A 23,937-nucleotide genomic window follows, 5' to 3' on the forward strand; every position below is an offset into this window, starting at 1 on the left:
GCCAGCTTTCTAATTATTTAATTTAAAAGAGATTAGGTAAGAATTGCGAACGCGTGACTAAACATGATATCTTCCTTCTGGTCTAATGATATGTTTCGTATACGCACAGCACTTGATCAATATATTATGCACGTATCTGTCATTTGTTTTTCTGTTTGTATTATCTAACGTCTTCATTACAGCTTCCCGTATGTTTGTACCAAATAATATTGTAAGAAAATTGCGTAATGTTATCTGTAATTGTAGGGAATTGAAAAGATGGGATGGCGAAAGTTTTAAGACAATTTTAAATTCATTGTCATTAATTTTCAAGTTGTAGTTTAGCTTTTACCTTTATAAGACTTATCACTTATGTATCTTATACTAACTCTTAAGTTAGTGTCCCTTTCCGTGTCAGCTTATAACTATATATATTATGGATCCTTTTCCTTGTCCATAAAGTCTTAATTATGGTTCAGTACTTCATTCTGGAGTTAAGCGAGACATATTTTTTTGGAAAGAAAGCGAAGGAAATGGCCACCTCCAGTTAAGTTGTTACCACTGCCCTGTTATACTGGTAATACTGGCCAGCTTTTATGACATTATTATATCCTATGAAAGTTTTATAAGCATAATAAAGGTCGATATCATTTGATTGCAGTGTTTGAATGTTCTGGTGGCTGCGGGTGCAGCTGGAGACAACAAGCAACTGTCTTCGTATAAAGCAGTCCATGCCTGCGCTTGTACTCCTGGAGAAGCACGTGTAAGTATACTAAATTTCAATGTCATAAAATAGTTTAATTAGTAAAAATAGTAGTTTTAGCTATACTGTAGTGTAGTTTAGATAGTGAGTGAGTTTAGGTTGTAGATCAAAAGTTCCATGATGAATTAGTAATCTTATGGAGTTCCTTTACAAATCCTAGAAATGCTAATCACTTTTCACAGTTAGAAGTACCTAATAGCCAAAAAATACTACTTGTTTTTGTTTTTGCTTTGATGGATTTTTTGACGTTTTTAAGCTATTGCATAGCTTCTATCGCGGGCCTTGAGCGCGGGGACCGAATCCAGATATTTAGTAACGAAAAACCTTACGTTCCCCACTCCGACGGGCGCGGAGGTGTGGCTTGAAGGCATAGCATGCAATAGCTTTACCGCGGCAGTCCCCGAGTGCCACACGTCTTTTTTTCATACATTATTTTTGTCTAATAAGCTATGCAACTAGCCCCGTATTGAATTATTTACCCCAAACTTACAGTGTGCCCTCACCGGTTGCGTAAACGCCACCACCCGTTCCCCATTCTTCCTCCACGGGCCAGACAGGAGTTCTCCCCGTGAGAGACGTGCCTCAGTTTCAACCGTGGGCTCCATCAGTTCTGCGCGATCTGGACCAGCTGATGGCCTGTATGTGAACCCCATGCAGAGAGCGGTTAACCATGCGTCTTCGGGAGAAGAGAGTTCAGGTTAGTTAGTAACTTTCTCTATGCATAGAGAAAGTCTATATGCATATAGAAGCTGCCACTGGGAAAGACGTGGTTAAATCGCTACCGTGGCTCCATCAGCTCCTCTTGAATGGGATATAGTGATGATAAAAGTGTTGTGGATATTTTGAACTGGAATAAATATATCTGCGTACAATTTCAGTATATAAAATAATATTTTACAAATTAAGATTTCCGTTACCGAGTAGGTAACTTAAATAACAAAGACGTATTGCACTATGTATCCGTATTGATAATTCTGTTTGAAGTTCAAATACCTGCAATGACTGGCTTAAATTTATATCAAGCGTGAAAACCTAGCATGTCAATTTTATGCGAAAAAAGGATTTAGAATTAAATAAATGGACTGTGTAGCAAATGGGACATGAACTATTCGTATATTGTTACCGAGTTTATTTTGCATTGTTAGACGTTAGTACCTAGTTATGTTTTGATTGACCGCTGTGGAGGACGATGAGTGAGTTATATGTATTTTTTTTTTATTTATTAAAAATTATTTCATTTTCAATCACAATAGTAGTCGTATATGTATAGACGGAATCACACAGAGCCAGCAGTCTCGCGTGATATGCTTCGCGAGACTGCTCCGCTCTTGCTTTATGTGGATCTTATAATATGTATTATGTTCAGGGACCCAGGGTGTTAGACCTATTAACCTAACTATTTAATTACACCATCATAAAGATCAATACGATTTGTCTCATATCATTACAAAGCCTACTCCGAAAAATGTTTTATTGCCTTGTGATAAAGTTGAAAATCACTTGTCCCACAAGATCACACAAGCAAGCATTCCACAGCGTGCTCCGCGTCGGACGCGGACACGGCGTCGGGCTGGTTCCTGCACGGGTCGAACGGCGGCGGGGCCCCGGCAGCCTTGTACCAGCGGGTCCGGGACCTGTTCCATGCGCGCTCGCCGGGGCCCCGGGGCCCTGCGGAGGGACAGGAGGCGCCTACTGTTACAGGTTAGTTAATATTTATATTAGGGCCGATTTTTCAATGCTTGGATAAAATTTATCCGTCCAATAAAGTATTACACGATAATAATAAAATGTCACGTAAACTGTCAAATACGGGCAATTAGAATACTTTTTTAAAATGGTAGTTTTATGCACTATTCGACGAATAAGTTTTCACCAAGGATTGAAAAATCAGCCCAATCACATAATAACAAAAAATATTATAGTATCAGAATACCTATCTAAATACCTATTTAATGATCATGTCAAAAGCATGTTCTAATTTTAGCTAACATTATAAGTAGATGAATTTATTAGTTCGGGAGAAAAATAAAATAATTTGGAAAATCCAAAAGTGCACGCCTCATAATTTTTTTTTAATAAATATTTATTAATTATTATTTTTGTTTATTTAATAACAATTAAACCACATCGAATCAGACCCTGAAAAATGAAATGGTTCTATTCCTGAGCATACTCAAGCGTAAGAGAAAAAAAAAGACTCGATTAGTAAAGTATTTCGGTCGCTATCGTGTTAACAAGAAAAAGGATCCGCACATACAGACACACGGACGTCCAAGACAGAACTTTTTTAAACTGTTTTTTAACTAGTTTAAATAACAAAAATTACATCAAAAATATCATGAACGTTAAAAATAGTGTTTTTTCTTAATATGTGTGTGTATGTATTATCTTACAAGTGCAATGTATGATACATAAAGACATTTTAAGTTTGAAAAATTAGATGTTTTGCGCGAAGTGACAGTAGTACCCACCTCAACGCTTCGCTTATGAGGCGTGCAATTTGTATTTAAAATCGTTTACTTTACCCAATATGATAACTAACAACATAGACGGTACATTTTCAACTGATGAATATTTATGTGATATAATTTTGCTTGAAAATACACATAGATACAAAACTCAACAACGAGCCAACGCGACAACATCATCTGTGTTTACCAAATTATTATTTCCATGTTTTCTTCATTAAAAAACAAATGTTATATGTATAAATGTTATTCTTCTACAGTAAAAGCGGAAATCCACGGTATAAAAGAAGTGACGTCCACCCAAGAGCAGTCGGACAGCGACAGCGGGGCGGAGGCCACACGGCGAGATCACCACTATGAGGATATCTATCTTGCGAGAGAGGAGCATCAGAGGAGGAGGTAGGTTTAGAGTTATTCTTATATAGTAGTGATGTAGTATAATCATAGAGATCTAGAGAGATGCCAATCGCTTGCGCTGAGTACGAAACCGTGTCTCATAAAAAATTTACGCACACAACTGCAGTAAACAAAATCAAAACAATACTTCGCGTTGTGTGCGTGTTATCACACAAAAATATGAGAGCGACTATTCGTTCGCACACTAGATTGTAAGTGACGTACGTATACAGCACCACTACAGTTAGTTCTTTTTTTGGGCATATTGCTGCGACACCGGCCCCGCCCCCTAACCATATCTCCCTTTAGTTTCTGTGATCTGTGAGTATAATCCTATACAAAACGACATTCTGAGCCTTCGAACACTGCTTAACTAAAAGACCATCCAATAATAACATGTGGAGTTTTGGGTAGTAATTTTTTTACGCTGATAGTGAAATCAGGGCAGCTTCAAAAAATGAAGCACTTTGGAAGCTGCGCTGTCGAAAGGGTTTTATGAAAATCACTTTGAGCACGATTGAGCTCATATTGGTTTTCATAGAATTTATAAATAAAATTTCTTTGTCGGAATTTTAAAAGTAAATAACCAGACCGGATTCGGTTCGTCTAAACATTCTTCTATAGAAATGCTGTCTGTCTGTTTTACGTAGAAGCTATGCTACGGTAATATAGTTGTCTATACCACTAATATTATAAAGGGGAAAGGTTTGTATGTATGTACATAAGTAGGTTTTCACGCATAAACTACTGGATCGATTTTGATGTAATTTGGCACAAATAATCTTTAGACTCTGAGAAAGAACATAGGCTACCTTTTATTGCGAAATATGTACCACGGGCGAAGCCGGGGCGGACCGCTAGTGTTAAATAAGTAAGGCGGGTTGCATTTATTGTCTAGTAACGTTTGGAAATAATAATATCTCTCTTATATCATTTTCTTCGTTAAAATAATTGTTTTACTTTTAAGTAAATATTAATATTCTACCAATAGGAGCAGTTCCCGAGATTCCGGCAGCCACAGTCGGCCGGGAAGCGCAGCACTCGTTGTTGATTACGATACTAAAGATAACATGAATGACACGTAAGTGTTATTTACAAAACGCATAAAAACATTTTTGATAGAGAAATATAAAAAATGCTTTAGTATGAGCATATATATAATATAATAGAATGTATAAATTATGTAGTCATTTCAACCTTTTATTACGGTACGAGATTTATATTTTACTAGCTGTTCCCCGCGGTTTCACCCGCATTGCTCCGCTTCTGTTGGTCTTAGCGTGATGATACGCCTTTTTCGATAAATGGGCTTTCTAACACCGAAAGAATTTTTCAAATCAGACCATCCTGAGATTAGCGCGTTCAAACAAACAAACTCTTCAGCTTTATAATATTAGTATGGATTCTACAATCGAATTCAGGACCTTTTGATCGTTGAACTCATACGTGTACAAGAACATAGACAAAAAAATATTTTATATTACCTGTTTTATTTTATTTACCGCTGAAAAATTAGAATTTCAAAAATATTTTTGAACCTTTTTTTTCAATTTGGATCTCATCGTCATTATCTTCAATTCATATTTCTTGTTTATTGTTCTATTAAATGATTATTCTTTATTTAGATCGAGCAAAAACTACGAAGAGGTATCACCGCCGCCATCGGAGACGCAAACTAAATCTACCATCGCGACCAAACTCGCTGCACTCACGCATAAAGCACAGAACTTTGTAAGTTTTTACTGATAAATAATATCTATTTATTTTTAGATTTGGAATGTAATAATGATGAAAACAAACTATTGTGTTCTAAAAATTTTAAACATTTTGATGATATTGGAATTGGTGATGAAATAACTCATTCCTAAACGTAGTTTATAGATGTAACGGGGATCGTAGTTGAAGCTTTAAATCTACAATTCATGTTAGTTGACAGATTAATCTTTTAAATTGTCTAAACAGGAAAAGGTTTTTAGCATAAAAGTAGGTAGTCCGTACATTTGGTAGATTGCTTATTTTCTCGGTTGTAGTTATCAGCTGAATTTAATAATCTCTTGAACGAGTTTCTTTTAGTGCCTATGAATAATATTAAGTATTTATTTTTCTACAGCTATAACAACAATGCCCACAGCCCAATAAACAAATATATTCTGTATAAAATAATTGGCTATGGTCATTAATTTTTCTATATTTTCTTTGCAACATCAAATCAAAATGCTCTTTATATCCGTTGCTACGTGGATCTACGATCCAAATTTTTGTGAACATGTGAAAGAAAGTTTACGATTTCTGTTATTTGCATATATTTTTTTACTGATCCGATTTAGAATTTAGATGTTTTTTTTTTTTATTTGAAATTTAGTGACTTAATAGAGTGAATTTAGCCACCGGTTGGTCCCATTTAAATGACTTAATAGAGTGGATTTAGTGACCGGTCGTCCCATTTAAATTCTGTCCAGACTCCAGTTCTGACCATATGAATTCGGTTAAGTTTTTTGTTAAAAAATAATTATATGTACCAGTTATGACGTAGGCGAACGCAGCATAGGCATCGCACGCGCATAAGACGCCTCAGCTAGACAAAGACTAACGAAAATTGTTTAATAAAAGGCCGAAATATTACATTTATTTGGGCTTAAACAAAGTCATTATGCCTGTATGCCAGACCTGAGGTTTGACCAGTCGAACCTAAGAGTGCCGAGCTTCGGGGTTTGACTATAACATACCTACTTACGTAAACTTTTAACTGCCCATTACCCAGGAATTATAAAACTATATTCTTATTCAGGCCAGTCGCATATCATCAGCGGCTGGGAGCCGTCGGGCCTCAGTATCCGACGATACCACAGTGGTGCAAGCCTCTGCATCATCAGGGGTGTCCTCTGGTGGCAGTTCTGGGGACGAAGCACCACCCCCACCCCCTCCACCACCCCCACCGGCTGTGCTGGAGGAACCCGCGCTGAAACCCTCGGAACTGAGGAGTAGGCTTGGTAAGTTAATTATCATTGGTTGCAGCTAAATTTTCTAGGGATTTTCTTGAAATTTTACTCTCAACGCGCCTAAAGAAGTTTCACTTCAATAGTTTATATCGTTTACAAAAAATGGAGTAGTAAGTTAAAAAGAAGACTTGTGCCGAAACGAAATATGTGGTTTGTAGTAAATTCAGGTAGTAAAGTAACCTATAAGTAATATTTGGTTGCATCTCAAATCAAGATTTTCTTCATTTTGATTCTTTTAGTGTTTGTGAATTACAATTAATGCATGTTTACTGAAGTTTTTCATGTTATAAAGATTTTAAAATTTCACAATAGGATCCGCAATATTGAGTAGGTAGATGTTATCTGCAAACTCATCTATAATCTATTGAAAGTCTTAATTAAATCGGTTCGGTCGTTTCAAAGCTTAAGCTTATCCTACACGAAAAGGAAACATTTCACACTATTCAAATTACAAACATACAAAATTATTTATTTAGGAACGAATCTTCACACTTTTATCTCTCTTTCCTAAAAATTATGTTTATTTTCATAGATTATCAAATTGACGGAAGACAGTTAACTAAATAACGATCATACATAAATACATTTTTTGAAGTGAAACTTCTTTATCGGGGTTGGAAAAAAATTTAGTGTAACATTTTTTCGTTACGCGTGACATTTTTCCGTTACGCGCCATCTTTTTCTTATCACTACCACGCGTGATTCGACATATTTCTGTAAAGTTGCATATAGTAAATTATTTTTTGAAAAATAAGGTCATAAAGAAGTTTCACTTCTTACGTGTGTACACTAGTACACGCACACATTGTTTTTAAGTTGAGCGCATTTTTCGGTTATTTACTAGTTTGAGGTATTTAATATCAGTTCGACAATTTAACTCATGGACGCAAAGATAAGGTAATTTAGCCTATACAGGTGGCTTATAAAAATAATTTGAAAATCTTTGAAGATAATAGTTTAAATCATAGACTTAAAATAGTATAGAAATAAATTTCAGATTTCATCGGAATTGAGGCATGAAAGGTAAGTGGACCGAAAAATATTACCGATTTATAAGCTTCTTCACTATTTTTAAATCCACGATAAAAACAGTTTTATCAAATAAGTAATCACTCATTATTAAATTAATTAACTCATTACGGAATCACTTTTAAGAAATGGCACGAAAAGAAACTTACGTTTGGTATTTGATTTTTATAAAGAAACTAGCTTCCGCCCTCGGCTTCGGCCGCGTGGTGTTTTGATAAAAGGTAGCCTATGTTCTTTCTCAGAGTCTAAAGATTGTCTATGCCAAATTTCATCAAAATCGGTTGAGAGGTTTAAGCGGGAAAGCGTAACAGACAGACAGACAGACAGTTACTTTCGCATTTATAATATTAAGTAGGGATTTTAAAAGAAATTTAATTATATAATGACTCAAATAAAATAGTAGGTATTAGTTAAAATTATTATTATAGACCTTGTGTAATCATTTGTACATCATTTTATGCCTTTGATATTAATTAATTTATTGTAATTTTGAAATATATAGAAAATAGCTTAATCAATTAATTCAATTAGCTCGTAACTCAATTTATCCGAATAGTGTACCTACTAGTGTTTAAGTCAATATCAAAGAAAATTGAATGAACGAAGAATAGAATAATTTTTTACAACACCAGTATCTTTTCAATAACAGTGTTTATATGCCTCAGCTTATAAAACAAGCACAAATTGAATTAAAAATAATTGAGGGTAGTCAAATATATATTTGTTTTTGTATTTGATTAGTTTATTCGTCGTAATGACGCATGTCACAGTGGTTTACATTGAGTCAAACGATTATCATGGTGAGTTTATATTTTGTTTATTTATTTACGAACTTTTTATTTATAGCCAATTTAAATGTATTTTTTTATTATAGCCCTTAAGCTTATACGTATATTTCATGAAGGTTTAATTAGAGGAGCTTTATCAAATAGGATTTTGAATGTCTATTCTCGGCATTTCAAAATATAAAAATATAAATTGAATGTACATGAAATAAAAAAGAAAACTTTGTGTTACTATGATAGCGATTTATTTTCATTAAGAAAAATAAACAATTATGTAATTTTCTAATGCTTAATTTTTATTCAAATTGACATGGTGAGATATTTTAATTTCAAATGTGATTTTTATTTAGTATCATATGGAAATTATTATTGTAAAGTAGAAGGTTGTACATTTTTTGTTATTAATATTATAAATATTTTACATGCATTTCTGATTGCTTGGTAATAAATAGTTACTTGCAAGTTTCTCATAGAAATGAAGGCATTATACTTATATTTAAGTAACAGGTTTTAGGTATTTTATCATTCCTATAACACACCATCTCATTAGGAGAAACTAATGTTTAAGATAATTCTTATGTTGCTGCAAACGTCTGTAAATACTGTTTTTTTACCTAGCAACAGCAAGTATTTAAGCCATCGAATCATATTTCATTAATTTTGCGTGTTCTTGTTTTGGAGTTCCGTAGCTCAACATAAAATGTGACCGAACTGACACTTTCATAAAATTAAAGTAATTTTCCCGCAAGCTTATTAACTCAAATGTAATTATAATTCCTAAAAATATCTCCTCACTTTATAAAATTATTTTTTCTACAAAATTTAAGGTAAAAGTCCTACTATTTTTTCATCTATGCGTTGGTATGTTATTAAATAAGTTCTCTATTAGTCGATACTTTAAGTTGTCAAATGGAAAAAACGTACCTAAGTAAGTATATTACTTTCGTAGTTTTAACGCAAAATCATTTTTCTGCTTGAAACAAAACCGATCAACGAAACAAGAATTTGCCAAAAAGCTGCGGAACCCAGAGTTAAAGAGGAAAGCTTATGTTGGCTCAATATAATTTAGCTACATATTTATAAAGTACAGGGCAATTAAATTCGCTTTCTACATTTAATGGGTTGTTAGTGCCGTTCTGTTTGCCATACAAAACAATAATATGTAAAAATTGTATCATTTAAATTGCTGTTTACTTTCATTTTGGTTAACTTTAAAAAAGTGCGGTTTTTTAAGTGTCAATTTCAATTATGTTCTTAGATTTAATGTGATACAGTTTTATGTAAATGTAGATAAATACATAGTTATTAGATATACCTATGTAATAACATAAAAGTTAATCTTTAATTAATAAGTACTCAAGTAATATTTTTTACATTAGGTATAATAATCGAATAAAATATTTATGTTTATCAAGTATTTTTCCGTTCCGTTCGATGCCGGGATAAGTATTTTAAATACACTCACCGGCACGGAATCTTGGCCACTGCAAATTTTAGGGTAAAATAGCACTATTTCTTTTCTACTACAAAATTCAATAAAAATTTAATCAAAACTAGTTACTTTAATGTTTTTACTAACTTTTAGTAATAATTGGAAGTTTATAAGAAGTACTACTGCGTAGATATGAATTAAACAAGAATTTACGCTTTTCCTGTGAAATTTAAATGATTTCTTAAAAAATGCACAAAAATTAGAAAGAACGTTTCCATAAAAAAAATTGAACCTTTTAAGATAGGGTGATTCCTTCTCTTTCCTTAAACACTATTTGCATCCAGTCTGGCATACTCTAGAAGACATTTTTGATGTCCACTTGAGCTATAGTATACCAAACGGCCCCAGCTGTATTTCTAAGCTTATCTAACATTGGTGCTGGGTTGGAATCGCACTTAATGTTTCTTTTAAGCATGTCCCAGATGTGTTCTATTGGATTAAGATCCGGGCTACGAGCTGGCCACTCCAATTTTTCAATAATAACCTCTTGAAGGTACTCTTATACGCATCGTACGACACGCGGACGTGCGTTATAGTGTATTAGTAGCAAATTTTCTTCACTGATAAACCTGTAATAGGGCTGAACATGTTCCTGGAGAATTTCCTCAATGTACCTGATCAAATTTAAGGCATTATCTACGATAACTAACTCCGTGCGAGCATCGGAACTTATACCTCCCCATACCATTATTGACCCTCCATGAAAAATCGCAGTTTGAGTGTGGTGATGGATGAAAAACTCTCTTCTCGTCTCGTCTATACTGACTTTTGGCTATCAGAAGCTCGTAAAGTGCCTTAGCAGTCATCTGTAAACACCTCACGAGCGCACTGGCTGTGGGTCCAGTTTTCATGTTCTCGTGCAAAACGAAGACGTGCTTCTCTGTGATGTCTGAGGAGTTCTGGACGGTGTGCTGGTCTGCAAACCTTCAAATTAACTTCCTTCATTAGTCTTCTCACCGATTGCTCACTCACATTTATTATCCTGGTGTTTTAGAGCCGGTGGTGTATCTCAAAAACTGTCAGAAAGCCATTTCTGAGTATCTCTTGAACAATAAACGGGTCTTCTCGAGCTGATGTGCACCTCACGCCTTCATTTCCTGGTCTGCACGTGTAGCTGCCAGTCTCCTGGTATCTTCTCCATGCATAGTGCATCGCTGAACGTGGTACGTACTGTACATTAGGTACTTTACATTGCAGCAGTCATTGGTCTAACATTGTGATGGCCTGAGCAGGTTGTTCAGATGTTAACGGCATTTTTTATTGTTTGTTATGATCATTGACTACAGTACAACAATAACAATATCTTAAAACGTCATAAACGATATCGAAAAAAGTTTTAAACGAACAATTCGTAACTTCGGCTTAACCGCACAAATCACAAATTTCGAGTAACTCTAAAAAAGTGGTAAAAGATTATTCTCAAACTTAATGATTTCTTACCATAAAATTAAACAAATAATATGTTAACATATCTGCATACAAAAAAATCGTGAAAAACACTTCAAACTTTTTTTATCGGCAAATTTGTAAGTGGCCAAGATCCCGTGCCGGTGAGTGTACATATACATATTCTAAAACTTAGCAGGGACACTTACGACATTTTAGTATGGAATATCTTTCTACTTTTTATAAATAACTAGCTTATCGCCCGCGGCTTCGCCCGCTTTGTCTAAAACCTAATAAATTATATACTAAAACCTTCCTCTTGAATCACTCTAGGTATCTATTAACCCTTAACACGGCAAGCCCTGAAATAATGTACCCAGATATGACCTGAATTGGTTTTAGTGATAGTTATTGATTAAAAAATACTATAGTAGAGAAAAAAATAAAACAAATTTTCTGTAAGTAGGTTTTTCAGGATGTCCGTTAAAACGGCCTTTGCCAAGAACCCCGTCTTCATTGATGTCTCAAAAAACGGACATTGCTGTCATACAGCTTATAAAATAAGAATGAAAAAAAAAATATTCACTTAATATAACACAATTGAAAACAATTTCAAGTAGCATTTTATTGTTTTATTGTATCACAGTATTTTCACTATCTATTATAACAAAAAATTCTTCAATTTTAAGTAAATACCTAACAAATGATAATTGAGCCCTCTCGAGCTCAATCACACTATTTAGTTGTGTGGAATGTTAAATAACATTCATTATTTCGTGTCAAGTAACCTTTGGTTTCATTTAATACAAATAATAATGGTTTTTCTAAATGAGAAGTGATATTTGGCCGATGATTAGGACATTTAGACGAAATGCATGTGGAGGTCGAGGAACTCCCGGTTCTATTGTAGACCCAACAGATTTAACTGATCTTTAGATTATATTCATCATTTTGAACTCAATTAAAAATAATTCTACATATAATTAAATACTCTAAAGCAAGAAAATCCCATAAAAGTGATATTCTATTTAAGTACGAATCATGGCAACGTCCGTTTCTTGGGACATGCCAAATGGTTCTTAGTTACCTGTATCTACGGCACTGTCCCAAAAAACGGACCAGCTATATTTCGAATATTTTGTCATAGAATTATTTGAATATTTCATAATCTTTAGAGTAAAAACAATAGTTTATCTCACCTGAAAGTTATATCAATAGAAATCAAACACGGAAACTATTTCATTAAACTATTATTGACCAGAAACACAAACAATCACTATTTCCGGGAATCCCTAAATTCAACAGTCACCTAGCACACGAATCAAATGTTCTCTATAATGGCATGTAGGAGAAAAATAAAGGATTGTTATCGTACTTTCTCCAACGTAGTCAATTTTCTAGATTTTTTAGAACGTTCAAGATTTACACGGCAATAAGTACATGTACTAAAAAAGTGACAGAAAAGCTTTAAGGGTTAAAAAAAAACCGCATCAAAATCCGTTGCGTAGTTTTAAAGATTTAAGGATACAAAGGGACATAGGGACACAGAAAGCGACTTTGTTTTATACTATGTAGGTAGTGATGCAGATGTTGCAAAATTATAATAATGTATAAAAATGTTTGCATTTTTGATGAAACATCTACTTACTTATAAATAATAATATAATTCATACTTTAGATATCTATAATTTATAGCATAACAAATGATAGAGTTTTAAATTTATTGTGTGTTAGCTATAGAAATCATCGCTTAGGTATCGCATATGCAATCGATATGAAATCTTATCGAAATAAGAAGAAAATCTTATTGAGGAGTTGAATTTGTTTCACGTTCGACTTTTATTGACATCTAAAATTTTGATATTTTCTTAAAAGTACAGGTAAGAAAAATTTAACTTCTTTAGAATGGGTAGTGAGCGAAGTACACTTTACACTAGGAAGTAGATATTTGATTCACAATTTTTAGGATTTCTGTAAATGCAGTATTAGATATTATTATTAATTATATAGAATACAACAAAAAGTAGGTACGTCATAATATAAAATAATGAAACGCATATGCAGTACTTGTTTATATTACACTTACCTATATGAGGTTTTTTCTCTTAAGGTATTTTAATTTACAGACTGTTATTGTATGAAAATTATTTGTAATGAAATGCAAATGTATGCAACAAGTCATATTAGTAATACATCAGCTACATTCAGATTAAATGAAACGGTCGAACCGATTGATTATGCACAATTTCCATTCCCCACACCGCGTAACCGTGTCGATGCAGTATGCAAATCGATCGCACATCTGCGTCCAATGATGCATTCTTACGCATACTTCTTATGCATTTTCTAATGTTTATTTATCCATGTGCACCAAATTGCACACGCAAGGTTTTTCGATTTTCAATTGTATAAGATCCTTCAGGAAATATCCGAACGGCGAAGACAGGCGCTCACGCCGCATACTTTCTCTCCCCACTAAAAGTGGACCGTTTCAGGGGGGAGGCGCGACTCGTCCGCAGACGACGAGCGACCGCGCGGGCCGAACCTCGTGAACAAGCAACCGGCGCTGCCGTTCGTGCCACCCGCGTTCCCGCACAACGCGCCGGACCGGCTCATCAAACCCTCGGAGTATCTGAAGACAATCACGGCGCCCTGCAAGCGGGACGACAGCGCGGCGGAGGCCCGGCCGCCGGCGCCCCCGCCCGCGCCCGAGCCCGTGCCCCCGCCGCCGCCCGCGCCGCCCCTGGCGCACCAGCCCTTGGCGGCCATCAGCAGCGCTGAACTGACGGCCGTGCGCCTTAAAACTACGGTCACCAAGACCCTCTCAGCGCCGCCCACGCGCTCCGTCAGCCTGCAGTGCCTGCCAACCGCGGCTGAGATATACAAAAATGCCAAGACAGACCTGATAGAGGAACTCAAGATGTCGAAGGACATCACGGGCATCAAGAAGCTGAAGGTGGAACGCGCGAGGCGCGAGAGCCTGCAGGACAAGGAGACGTTCACGGAATTCACGAAGCGGTTCACGGCTGATAACTTTGTCGATCAGGTGAGTGCATTTTCTGTATACATATTTACGAGATTAAGCCATATTAATTGCAGTATGAGGCAATTTATGAGCAGTGATCTAAAACTAATTACAGCTAGTGTGATAGCGTAGTTCTTGTATAGCTCCGCGATTAAATAGTTCGTGTATTACCTATATATATTGATAAATTCATCTAACATATTATATTAGTGTTCTAAGTTTAAATGAATTTAATTGGCAATGGCAAAGATGATTGCGAATAAACTATTTTAAAATATATGTCTTAGATTTCGAATCCGCAGACGTAATTATAGCTGACTATGATAAACATACACAAGAATGATTGGTGAAAGGCGTGTATTGCACAAATAAGAAATAAAATCAGTTCAGTAGTTAAACTGTAAAGATGCAGTTATTTAGTAAATTGTATCTAAAGCATAAGACAATAACGATATTAATCCACTTACTAATTAACTTGTTAAGACTAATGTTTCTTTTATGTATGAGTAATGCGATTAATCATCACTTTAGTTATTAAATAATGGATTTAAGTGGTATTCGTATAAAGTTGTTTTTCTAATACCTTGAGATGAAACAAACATCAATTCATCTATTTGATGAACGCTTGTCAGTCATATGTTTGATCACAATTCACAACTGAGGTTTTGTTTAGTTGATTTCTATAAACAATCTGCTTTCACAGTGACTTGGAGTAATCGACTTAAATCTATATGTGAATTCGGTTCTAGGGCGATTTCCATTTCGTCAACGAAGTTTTTCAATTCTGCCATGTTTAGGAAATTAGGATCATAGTATAAACACATTCTCATATATATAGCATAAAAACAGTTTCTAAATTATTGTGCCAAAGATACGATGTTTAATTATAATTAAGCATATAGCAACACAGTATATACTAAATTCATTACTGCAATATCTTTTACCGTACAATCTAATCAAGAAACAGTTAGAAATTTCGCGTTTGCAACTTTAACTCATTATACGATAAACGGCTTTATTAATCAATTAATTAAAACTCAAATTGGCGGTTATGAAAGTTCTCTTGAAAAACGCGCGAATCGCACATACGTCATACGTACATAAAATGGCGTTGCATCCGCATCCGACACACTGATCTAGTTCACCCCGTCTTGCGGAGTAATAGCCGTGAAGATGACTAGCCTTTTTGACCAAATAACTAACGCGGCGATGGAAAATTTTCGTTGATAGCACACGATCTCTCTCGCTAAAGATATATAGACGTTTATTTCGCTTTTGTTTTCCTGTAGCATGTATGCGTTTTTACGATTTATATGTTTGGAGCATGAATTGTTACATTTTATATCTGTCGGAAGTGTTAGAACATGCGTTGAAAATGTTATTGAAATCACGCTTTCTCAAACAAGATTAAAAGTTTTGGTCGTATTAAAAGATCAGGGGATTTGTAGGCGGACAAAGTTATTAGTTGTCACTCGTTAAGGTTCATTTAAGCCTCTTTAAGTATTATATTTCCAAAAGTTACTTTTTCATTCATCGTTTCTTGACATTTTTCCTTGATAAAAACATAATTTAGGTATATTAATAATCAAATGATTTTCAGTTTTGAAAGATCTTTCTTAAAGCTAGCTATAAAGATTACCTACTTTTCCAATAAGGCAGAAATTACTTATAACAAATGAGATACTTATTAGTAATTTTCAGTATAATTTCCAACATCAAACAATTTTTAAAAAGTTTATCAGAACCAATCGAAACCCATTCCATATTTTAACACACATTCCTCGAATCTATGTAACATAGCCTATTGAACTGTGAAATTATTTTTGTAATCGTTGTAAAATTGTATTTCCAAGGCTGTATGCATTGTGTTGTGAAAGTATTTTGTCATTAACCTTATTATTGATAGCTGGCTTGTTAGAAATTGTTTTATATGAATCTGAAAACGTTTTACTGCAGTAATGTTCGAGAAAACATATGTCATTGCAGTCGTTTTCTCTCTTTAGTGTTTTCTGTGTTGTACGAGATAGCCGCTTGCTTTTGTATTGTACATAATAATTGTCACTAGCGGATAATTTCAATGAGTTGTCTGTGTTTACGAAGATGTTTTGCATGTCCGTGCAAAGTTGCAAACTGTCATCTTCCAAACTGGGCGATAATCCTAAGCTATTTTACATATTATAAATGATGTCATCAACTCTAAAATTAATCGGTGCAGTAGTCTTTGCATTCTATCACGGTTAAATGCAATATTTATTTTGATGTAGATATGTAGTCTTTTTATTTAAAATGGTATGAGAGAATGAATATTTTTTTTTCATAAACGAGCCAATTGGCAAAGATGATGGATGACATACAAGTAATATCGCAAAATTCTTCTAATTACCAACTATTTCTGCATCATTGCCTGCGAGTATCAACACGATAATTAATCACGAATGCTTGATAAAATCGCCTTTTAATTATTGACATAATATTGTAACGTACATTATGATCGATATGATTCTATATTAAATGTTAAAATAGATTAGGTCTATCTAACGTTTACTGCAATTATATCTTGACTAGCGGTCCGCCCCGGCTTCGCCCGTGGTACATATTTCGCAATAAAAGGTAGCCTATGTTCTTTCTCAGGGTCTAAAGATTGTCTGTGCCAAATTTCATCAAAATCGGTTGAGAGGTTTAAGCGGGAAAGCGTAACAGACAAACAGATAGACAGAGTTACTTTCGCATTTATAATATTAGTAGGGATTTATACCTAACTCACACGTTTTCGTAAACATACCTATTTAAAATCCTGATTTATATCTTATTTATGTTAATAACCATAATAAAAATTAAGAAGAAATTAAGTTTTTTTTATGTGAGCGTAACTAATGCATTACATTCTATATCTACAAATCTTTCTAAAGAAACACAACGTACTGCATTTTGAAATCAGTTATGACAAACTTTATAGACTCCTTTCACTGATCAGAAATCAGACTAAACATGACTACAAGTTTTTATTCAGGCTTTTTAATCAATTTTGAACGGTAATAAGTTTTCTTAGTGGACAGTTTTTGTAGATTGAGTGATTTTGAATGACTTGAATGTAGGATTTTTTATTTGTTCACAGAGAATTTGAAAATTATGCTATAATTTGATTTGTATTTCGTCGATAGTGACGAAAAAAGAAACGAGTCAATTTAATTATGAGTATTGTAAATCATTTGTATTTAAAAATAATGTCTTAATTCATTGGTACAAGGAACTAACGAGTAATCAAAGTTATTTTGATTACTCGTAAATAGGTATAAAAAAATCATTACCTGAATATAATTTAAAAGATATAGAAACACGACCTCATTTTTATGTTTACCCACATTCGAAAGGAGCATTTCATTTCTTAAGTTCCCGAGTCTCGAAGGACCAATAAAATAAAATGGATCCTTCTAGATAGTTTCGTCTAAATTCCGAGATTGCAATTCTGAAACTAACATTGTTGTGCTTGGCTTTGTAATATACCAGATGGGAAAGATATCTGGATAAGTGTAATGTAATCCTCTTTATAGTTTAGTACTCTTAATAGAAAAGTTTTTAAAATGTCGATACATACTCATGTTTTAAGGATTGTTTTTTGGAGATTGTAGTTGACATAATTTTAAAGGTACACAACTTAAAAGAAATCAAACTTATCTAAACTAAACAATGACATTATCTATTAAAGGCAAACTGAATTTATAATATTAAAGGTATAATATTAAAATTGTACCTTCTAAATATACCTAATTATGGAAAAACTGATTGGATTTAGTAGTGTTCAATAACTATAGGTATTATTTGAGTAGTATTTGACTGTTTATTTAGAACAGACGTGATATGCGATTAGTACACTGCTGTATTAGGTATACTGTCACACATATGATGTTACATTTACATATATATTTTGACCTAATAATACATATATGCGTCTTTATGTTGCGATAAGTTACGATAAGCTATTGAGATGATATGGATGCATAATATCTAAGAACGCAATTCAGATTACACATCCATTGTCCATAATATTAAGGACTTGTCATGATAAATGTAGGTGTAGTGTAGTCACTTTACTAAAAAGTAGCAAGAAATTTCATATCTATTCAAACTTTCAGACTATGTTTATTACGAGGCGACCCGTGGCGGGTCGTTTATTTGCATTTTAAGAATATATATTATAATTTTGTTTTCATACTTTGCATATTACCTAATAGTAATAATTTATGTACAATACACACATAATCGTTTCCAAATAAAACGTATCGATACGCGGATATGCAAAATTTTGTGTCAATACATGTTAATTTCGCACAATACTTTCGAATTATATAATTTTAGTGAAATTACGGAAAGGAAATTATTATCGAGGTTATAAGGCATTCATAATTGCACGCCTCATAAGCGAAGCGTTGAGGTGGGTACTACTGTCACTTCGCGCAAAACATCTGATTTTTCAAACTTAAAATGTCTTTATGTATCATACATTGCACTTGTAAGATAATACATACACACACATATTAAGAAAAAACACTATTTTTAACGTTCATGATATTTTTGATGTCATTTTTGTTATTTAAACTAGTTAAAAAACAGTTTAAAAAAGTTCTGTCTTGGACGTCCGTGTGTCTGTATGTGCGGATCCTTTTTCTTGTTAACACGATAGCGACCGAAATACTTAACTAATCGAGTCTTTTTTTTTCTCTTACGCTTGAGTATGCTCAGGAATAGAACCCTTTCATTTTTCAGGGTCTGATTTGATGTGGTTTAATTGTTATTAAATAAACAAAAATAATAATTAATAAATATTTATTAAAAAAAAATTATGAGGCGTGCACTTTTGGATTTTCCAAATTATTTTAAAATTTTACTTTAAGACTGTAGTGTTTGTGAAGTGATGAAAGTTGTTCAGGTAGCAATAAAATATTTGAAGAATCATCCAGAATAGATAGGCATATGTGTTAGATGACATCAGTAATCAGTCTTAAGTATGGATAAAACATTTTGAAGAACTTTGTTTACTTAAATTAAACCGTTCTGTGGTCAGTGTTGTACAAATAAAATCAAAGTTATGAGAGGATCTTGCTATCATTTTTTAATAATTGAATCATAAAATACTGTGCATAAATTTTTATGGTGTAACAAGCATGATAATTAATGATATGATACAATTTTACTGCATTTAGTGAATACGGCTTACAAAAAAATATTTTAATTTATTTAACGTACTTACATAAAAATTAATATCCCATAACCACACGAGGCTAGAAATCTAAGCTTAAAGTGAATGTTCAATTAAATTCGCGTAGTAACCAAGATTAAGGACTAGAAACCAGTAAATTCATTTCTAACCCCGTTTACCGTTGCGGTCACGGTCAGCGCGGATCGCGTGTTATGTAACAATGAAACTGTTTTGCTAACTGTACCCGCTATAAATATGTCGGGAATTTATATCTTGTTATTTATTGGTTTTTGTTACGGATAGCTTGTTAAAAGTGTGAAAAATGGTGGATTGGTAGATGATTTAGTGGTTACAAAAAAGTTATCCGCTAAGCTAGCCAAGCTTGTTATTTAATTTATTGAAATTCATAAAATAATTTCATTTTGATAAGTAGGTAGATACCTAAATATTCTTAAATAGATTTACCAGTCATTAAAGGTTTGATCTATTTTAATTGTTAGAATAATAATATTGTAAATCATTTATTTAAATTAAAATCAACGGTTAGGTAAATTCTCTTGAAGAAAAGTTAATTGTGATATAACTTATGGTACGAAAACAAAATGTAAACATGCTGTAAAATGCCCATAACAAATCGCTTACATAAAATAATTTGAATAATTACGAGTTACTTTACATGAGACATTTTCCCCGATTAGCTAGTTTCTAACTTATTGAAATGAAGGAGAAAATTTTCCTGCAAACTGTGTGCGGTTTCAAAATTAAAAGTCATTATTTTAATCGAAATTTCTCTACAATTATTTCCATATTTATTAAATTGCGCTGGTAATCGAAGCAAATGTATTAATCATGTGTAACCCTGAGGTTACGCACGCAGTCTAGACGTTATAGACTTGTCTAGACTATAATGTTATATCCAATTTAATTGAAATCCTTTAGGTATGATTGGAAATACAATTAATAAGCAGATTTAAATCAATCCGCTTTATTTTATACGATTCTTTAATATAGTTAGAGGACTACAACAACTTAAATAATTGTTACTATTACAGTTTTTATCAGTCAAGGTTATATATCCTAACTAGCCGTCCGCCCCGGCTTCGCCCGCGGCCCGTGGTACCTACATGTTTAAACTATCCTATCTCTCAAGTTGGATCGAACTGCACATGGTGTGCGAATTTTATTATACATATAATCGGTTAAGTGGTTTAGGAGTCCATTGAGGACAAACATTGTGACACGAGATTTATATATTATATTATGATAACTATTAAGCATGTTAAGCTGGCAGTCAAACTATAAGAGTAATTGAATAGGGAGAGCTCTTTCGCAGCCTCATATATCTCACGCATAGTTGGTTAGTCATTGTGGAGATTAGCCGGTTCTAAAGTTGATGATTTATCTTGATAATTTGCATAGTCTTAGCTCATAAGTTTGACTACTGAACTGAATTTATTAAAATACGAGGATGTTATATTACACAATATTATATAAGTAGTATGTAATATATAGTATAGTAATTTATTTATTTATGAAATATCACATTTTAAATTGACAACACAATTCCAAAACAGCGCCACCTGTTTTTGAACTGTGTTTGTCGGACAGTTCGTTCAATCGTTCTTTAACCCCGGTCACTCACTTGCGTGCAAACATTCGCGCAATTTGACCGTACGAATGTTTGTACCCAACAATGTAAAAAACGCAATTGTCCTACACTTGAGGATTTGCGTTTGCGAAAGTGAGTGACCGGTATAACTAGTGGACGCTGTCCTTTGTGCACTCAATACGACGGCTGGTCGACGGAAGGGTTGCCCACAGGTCCCAGAGCGCGACGCGGCTGGCAATGTGATACCGGCGTGGAAGCGGCAGATGTTAGCACGGAGAGCGGCGGAGAAAGCGCGGAGAGATCTGGAGAGAGAGCTCGCGGGCGAGGCGGAGAGACGGAGAGCCGCGGCTGTGCCCGCGTGGAAGAGGCAACTGCTGGCAAGACGGGAGGAGGCGGAGAATCGATTGCGGTAAGTTGAAAGGATTTATTCAGAGGCATATCAGTAGTTTACGAAAGTAGGAAGTAGGATATACACATAATAATGAATATCGATCTTTAGATATCGGATCTGAATTTGGGTGTATAAATAATAAATAAACATAAATTTACAAAATTTGTTACATAATAATTGATTAAGAGGATCTGGATTCGAATTTAGCAGTTTAAATAAATCAATAATATCTAATAATTACGTAATAAGTGAAAATATTTTTGGTTATTGATTTAGAAATTTACCTATAAATTATGTATCCTTTATATACAATAATTATGTAAATTAAGTTTATATTATAGCTTAACATTCTTAGGAAAAAAATCGTATAGATCTCTTATTAAACCTTGTTATTTAAACGTTTATTATTTTACCTAACAATCTTCCAGGCAATCCCTATACACGCCGAAAGTGGAAGACAGCAACGGCATCACAGAGCGAGAGAGAGAACAGGAGCGGGAGCGCGAGCGAGAGGGATGGCGCGCACTGGGCGGCGGGCGAGCAGTGTCCATAGATAACATAACTCTGTGTTATGACGCGCCGCCGCCGCCCGCTCGTGCGCCTTCGGAGATGAAACTGTCAACTGAACATTGTAATGGTGAGTTGGGGGTTGTGAGGGTTGCAGGCACTTGAAGCTTATGCTTTCAACTGATCGTTGTTGTGGTGATTTGATGAAGTTGTAGGGGTTGCAGGCGCTTTAAGGTAATGAGCGTTGTTGTGGTGATTTGATGGGGTTGTAGGGGTTGCAGGCACTTAAAGCTAATGAACTTTGCTGTGCTTATTTGAAGGGATTGTGGTGGTTGTTAGCACTTCATGTGTTTCACTGAACGTTGTTGCAGTGATTTAATATGGGTATTTTACTACAAGCTTACCATGCGTACTTAAAATTTTCTATCGCAAGTATGGTACCTGATAAAGATCATCTCACACTACACTTGTCACTATTTAAATAGCAGAACATATTGGCAAATTCTGCTAAAAATGCATTGATACCTAAAAATGCAATTCCTAGCTCTTTTTCATTTTTAAAAATTTAACAAGAAATCTCGCACGATGTTTTATCACCCTTAACTTAATGCATTTGTTCCTAATTTTGTATCCAGAAAATTTAAATAGCTTACTTTTTCCCAGGACACGCTACAACGAACGGCAAGCACGGTGTCGAGGAGGAAGAAAGCGCCAAAATTATCCCGTGGAGAGCTCAACTGCGCAAAACTAACAGCAAACTTAACTTACTCGAATAGGTTTAATGCTATAGTTAGTGTTTTATTATTTACCTAAAGAAAACTAGACGTGTAGGGGAAAGGGGCCTAAAGTGGGCACAGAGCCTAAAGAGGGCACTTAGTATAGTATCGGAATTTTAAATAATGGCGCGCGCGCGACTCGTGAGCACGATCCCCACACCCCTCCCACCTCGCGGCAGTCGTTGGATTCGCTTGCGAGCACGCATTTACAAGCTGCAACAAATAAATGTTTTTCGACGATTTTTGAAAAATATTGCAAGGTATGTAATGTGTGTTCTTTTTATTTTGGTGTTTACAATCCTTTAACCAAAATTTGTTAGTTATTAAGTGGCTATCTGGCCATATTTTGGTTCCATAAAAATCCACGTGTCTAAAAATTTTGAGGTAGAATTTCGTCTGAACCTTTCAAATGTCGAAAAAGGCAAAGCGGGCAGGGTAAAGCGGGCACGCGCCCGCTTTGCCCCGTCCGCTAAAATGTTACCTACATTATTTTGTTAATTTGCTTTTTCCTTTCAGATGACCGCTTATAAACGGCGTAAATATAAGCGTAAAACTTCACAAGCCTCATGGCAACGCTCAACTATGCAGCAAGCAAAACGAGAAGTGCAAGAGTTAGGAAAACCTGTCAAAAAAGTAACAACTAAATATGGGATTCCAAGAACGACATTGCAGACATCTTAAATTGGGTTCGTGTAATGTAAAGCTTGGTAGGTTTACTACTTACTGTCTTTTCTACGGAACAAGAAATGGAGCTTTTGGAATACGTATTCCACATGGACTCTTTATTTTACGGGCTGTCTAAACAAGAATTTTTGGAACTTGTATACCTACCTATTACATTATTTTAGGATTTATAAAAATATATATATATGAAATAATTGTATCGCTTATTAGAGACTAAATAATGATAGACTGTAAACAGGGCGTTATTTTTTTAAATATTATTTCAGATATATCTGGAAATATTGTACCTAAAAGTTTAAAGCTCCTAAGAAGTTCTTTTGTTTCATATATTCATTTAAAAATAATTGTATGACTGTTTGAAATACATAACTTATAAAATATTTCTGTGTCTTTTACTCTATTTATTATTGTATATATTATTAGTGGCTGTATATTTTGAAATCTACTGTTT

At 34.2% G+C, this 23,937-nt stretch overlaps 1 protein-coding gene across 7 annotated transcripts in view; it reads left to right on the forward strand.

Moving 5' to 3' along the window:
* Nucleotides 1–23,937, forward strand: part of f (espin protein forked) — a 98,807-nt gene that overhangs the window by 73,737 nt on the left and 1,133 nt on the right. For 3 of the 7 annotated variants that reach the window (XM_089705530.1, XM_089705529.1, XM_089705532.1), the window contains 11 exons: nt 641–742; nt 1,235–1,439; nt 2,255–2,443; nt 3,471–3,609; nt 4,598–4,687; nt 5,232–5,337; nt 6,395–6,596; nt 13,793–14,343; nt 21,329–21,537; nt 21,948–22,156; nt 22,690–22,854. In XM_089705530.1, coding sequence (XP_089561656.1) covers nt 641–742; nt 1,235–1,439; nt 2,255–2,443; nt 3,471–3,609; nt 4,598–4,687; nt 5,232–5,337; nt 6,395–6,596; nt 13,793–14,343; nt 21,329–21,537; nt 21,948–22,156; nt 22,690–22,802 — 2,115 coding nt within the window. In that variant the 3' untranslated portion in view covers nt 22,803–22,854. The remainder of the gene's footprint in view (nt 1–640; nt 743–1,234; nt 1,440–2,254; nt 2,444–3,470; nt 3,610–4,597; nt 4,688–5,231; nt 5,338–6,394; nt 6,597–13,792; nt 14,344–21,328; nt 21,538–21,947; nt 22,157–22,689; nt 22,855–23,937) is intronic. The other 4 variants (XM_089705531.1, XM_089705528.1, XM_089705526.1 and 1 more) reach the window with 3 other exon arrangements.

Source organism: Colias philodice, chromosome 17 (genome assembly GCF_061535455.1).
Source record: "Colias philodice isolate Cphi_HAF_F1 chromosome 17, ilColPhil1 Martin Lab GWU primary, whole genome shotgun sequence".
NCBI lineage: Eukaryota > Metazoa > Arthropoda > Insecta > Lepidoptera > Pieridae > Colias > Colias philodice.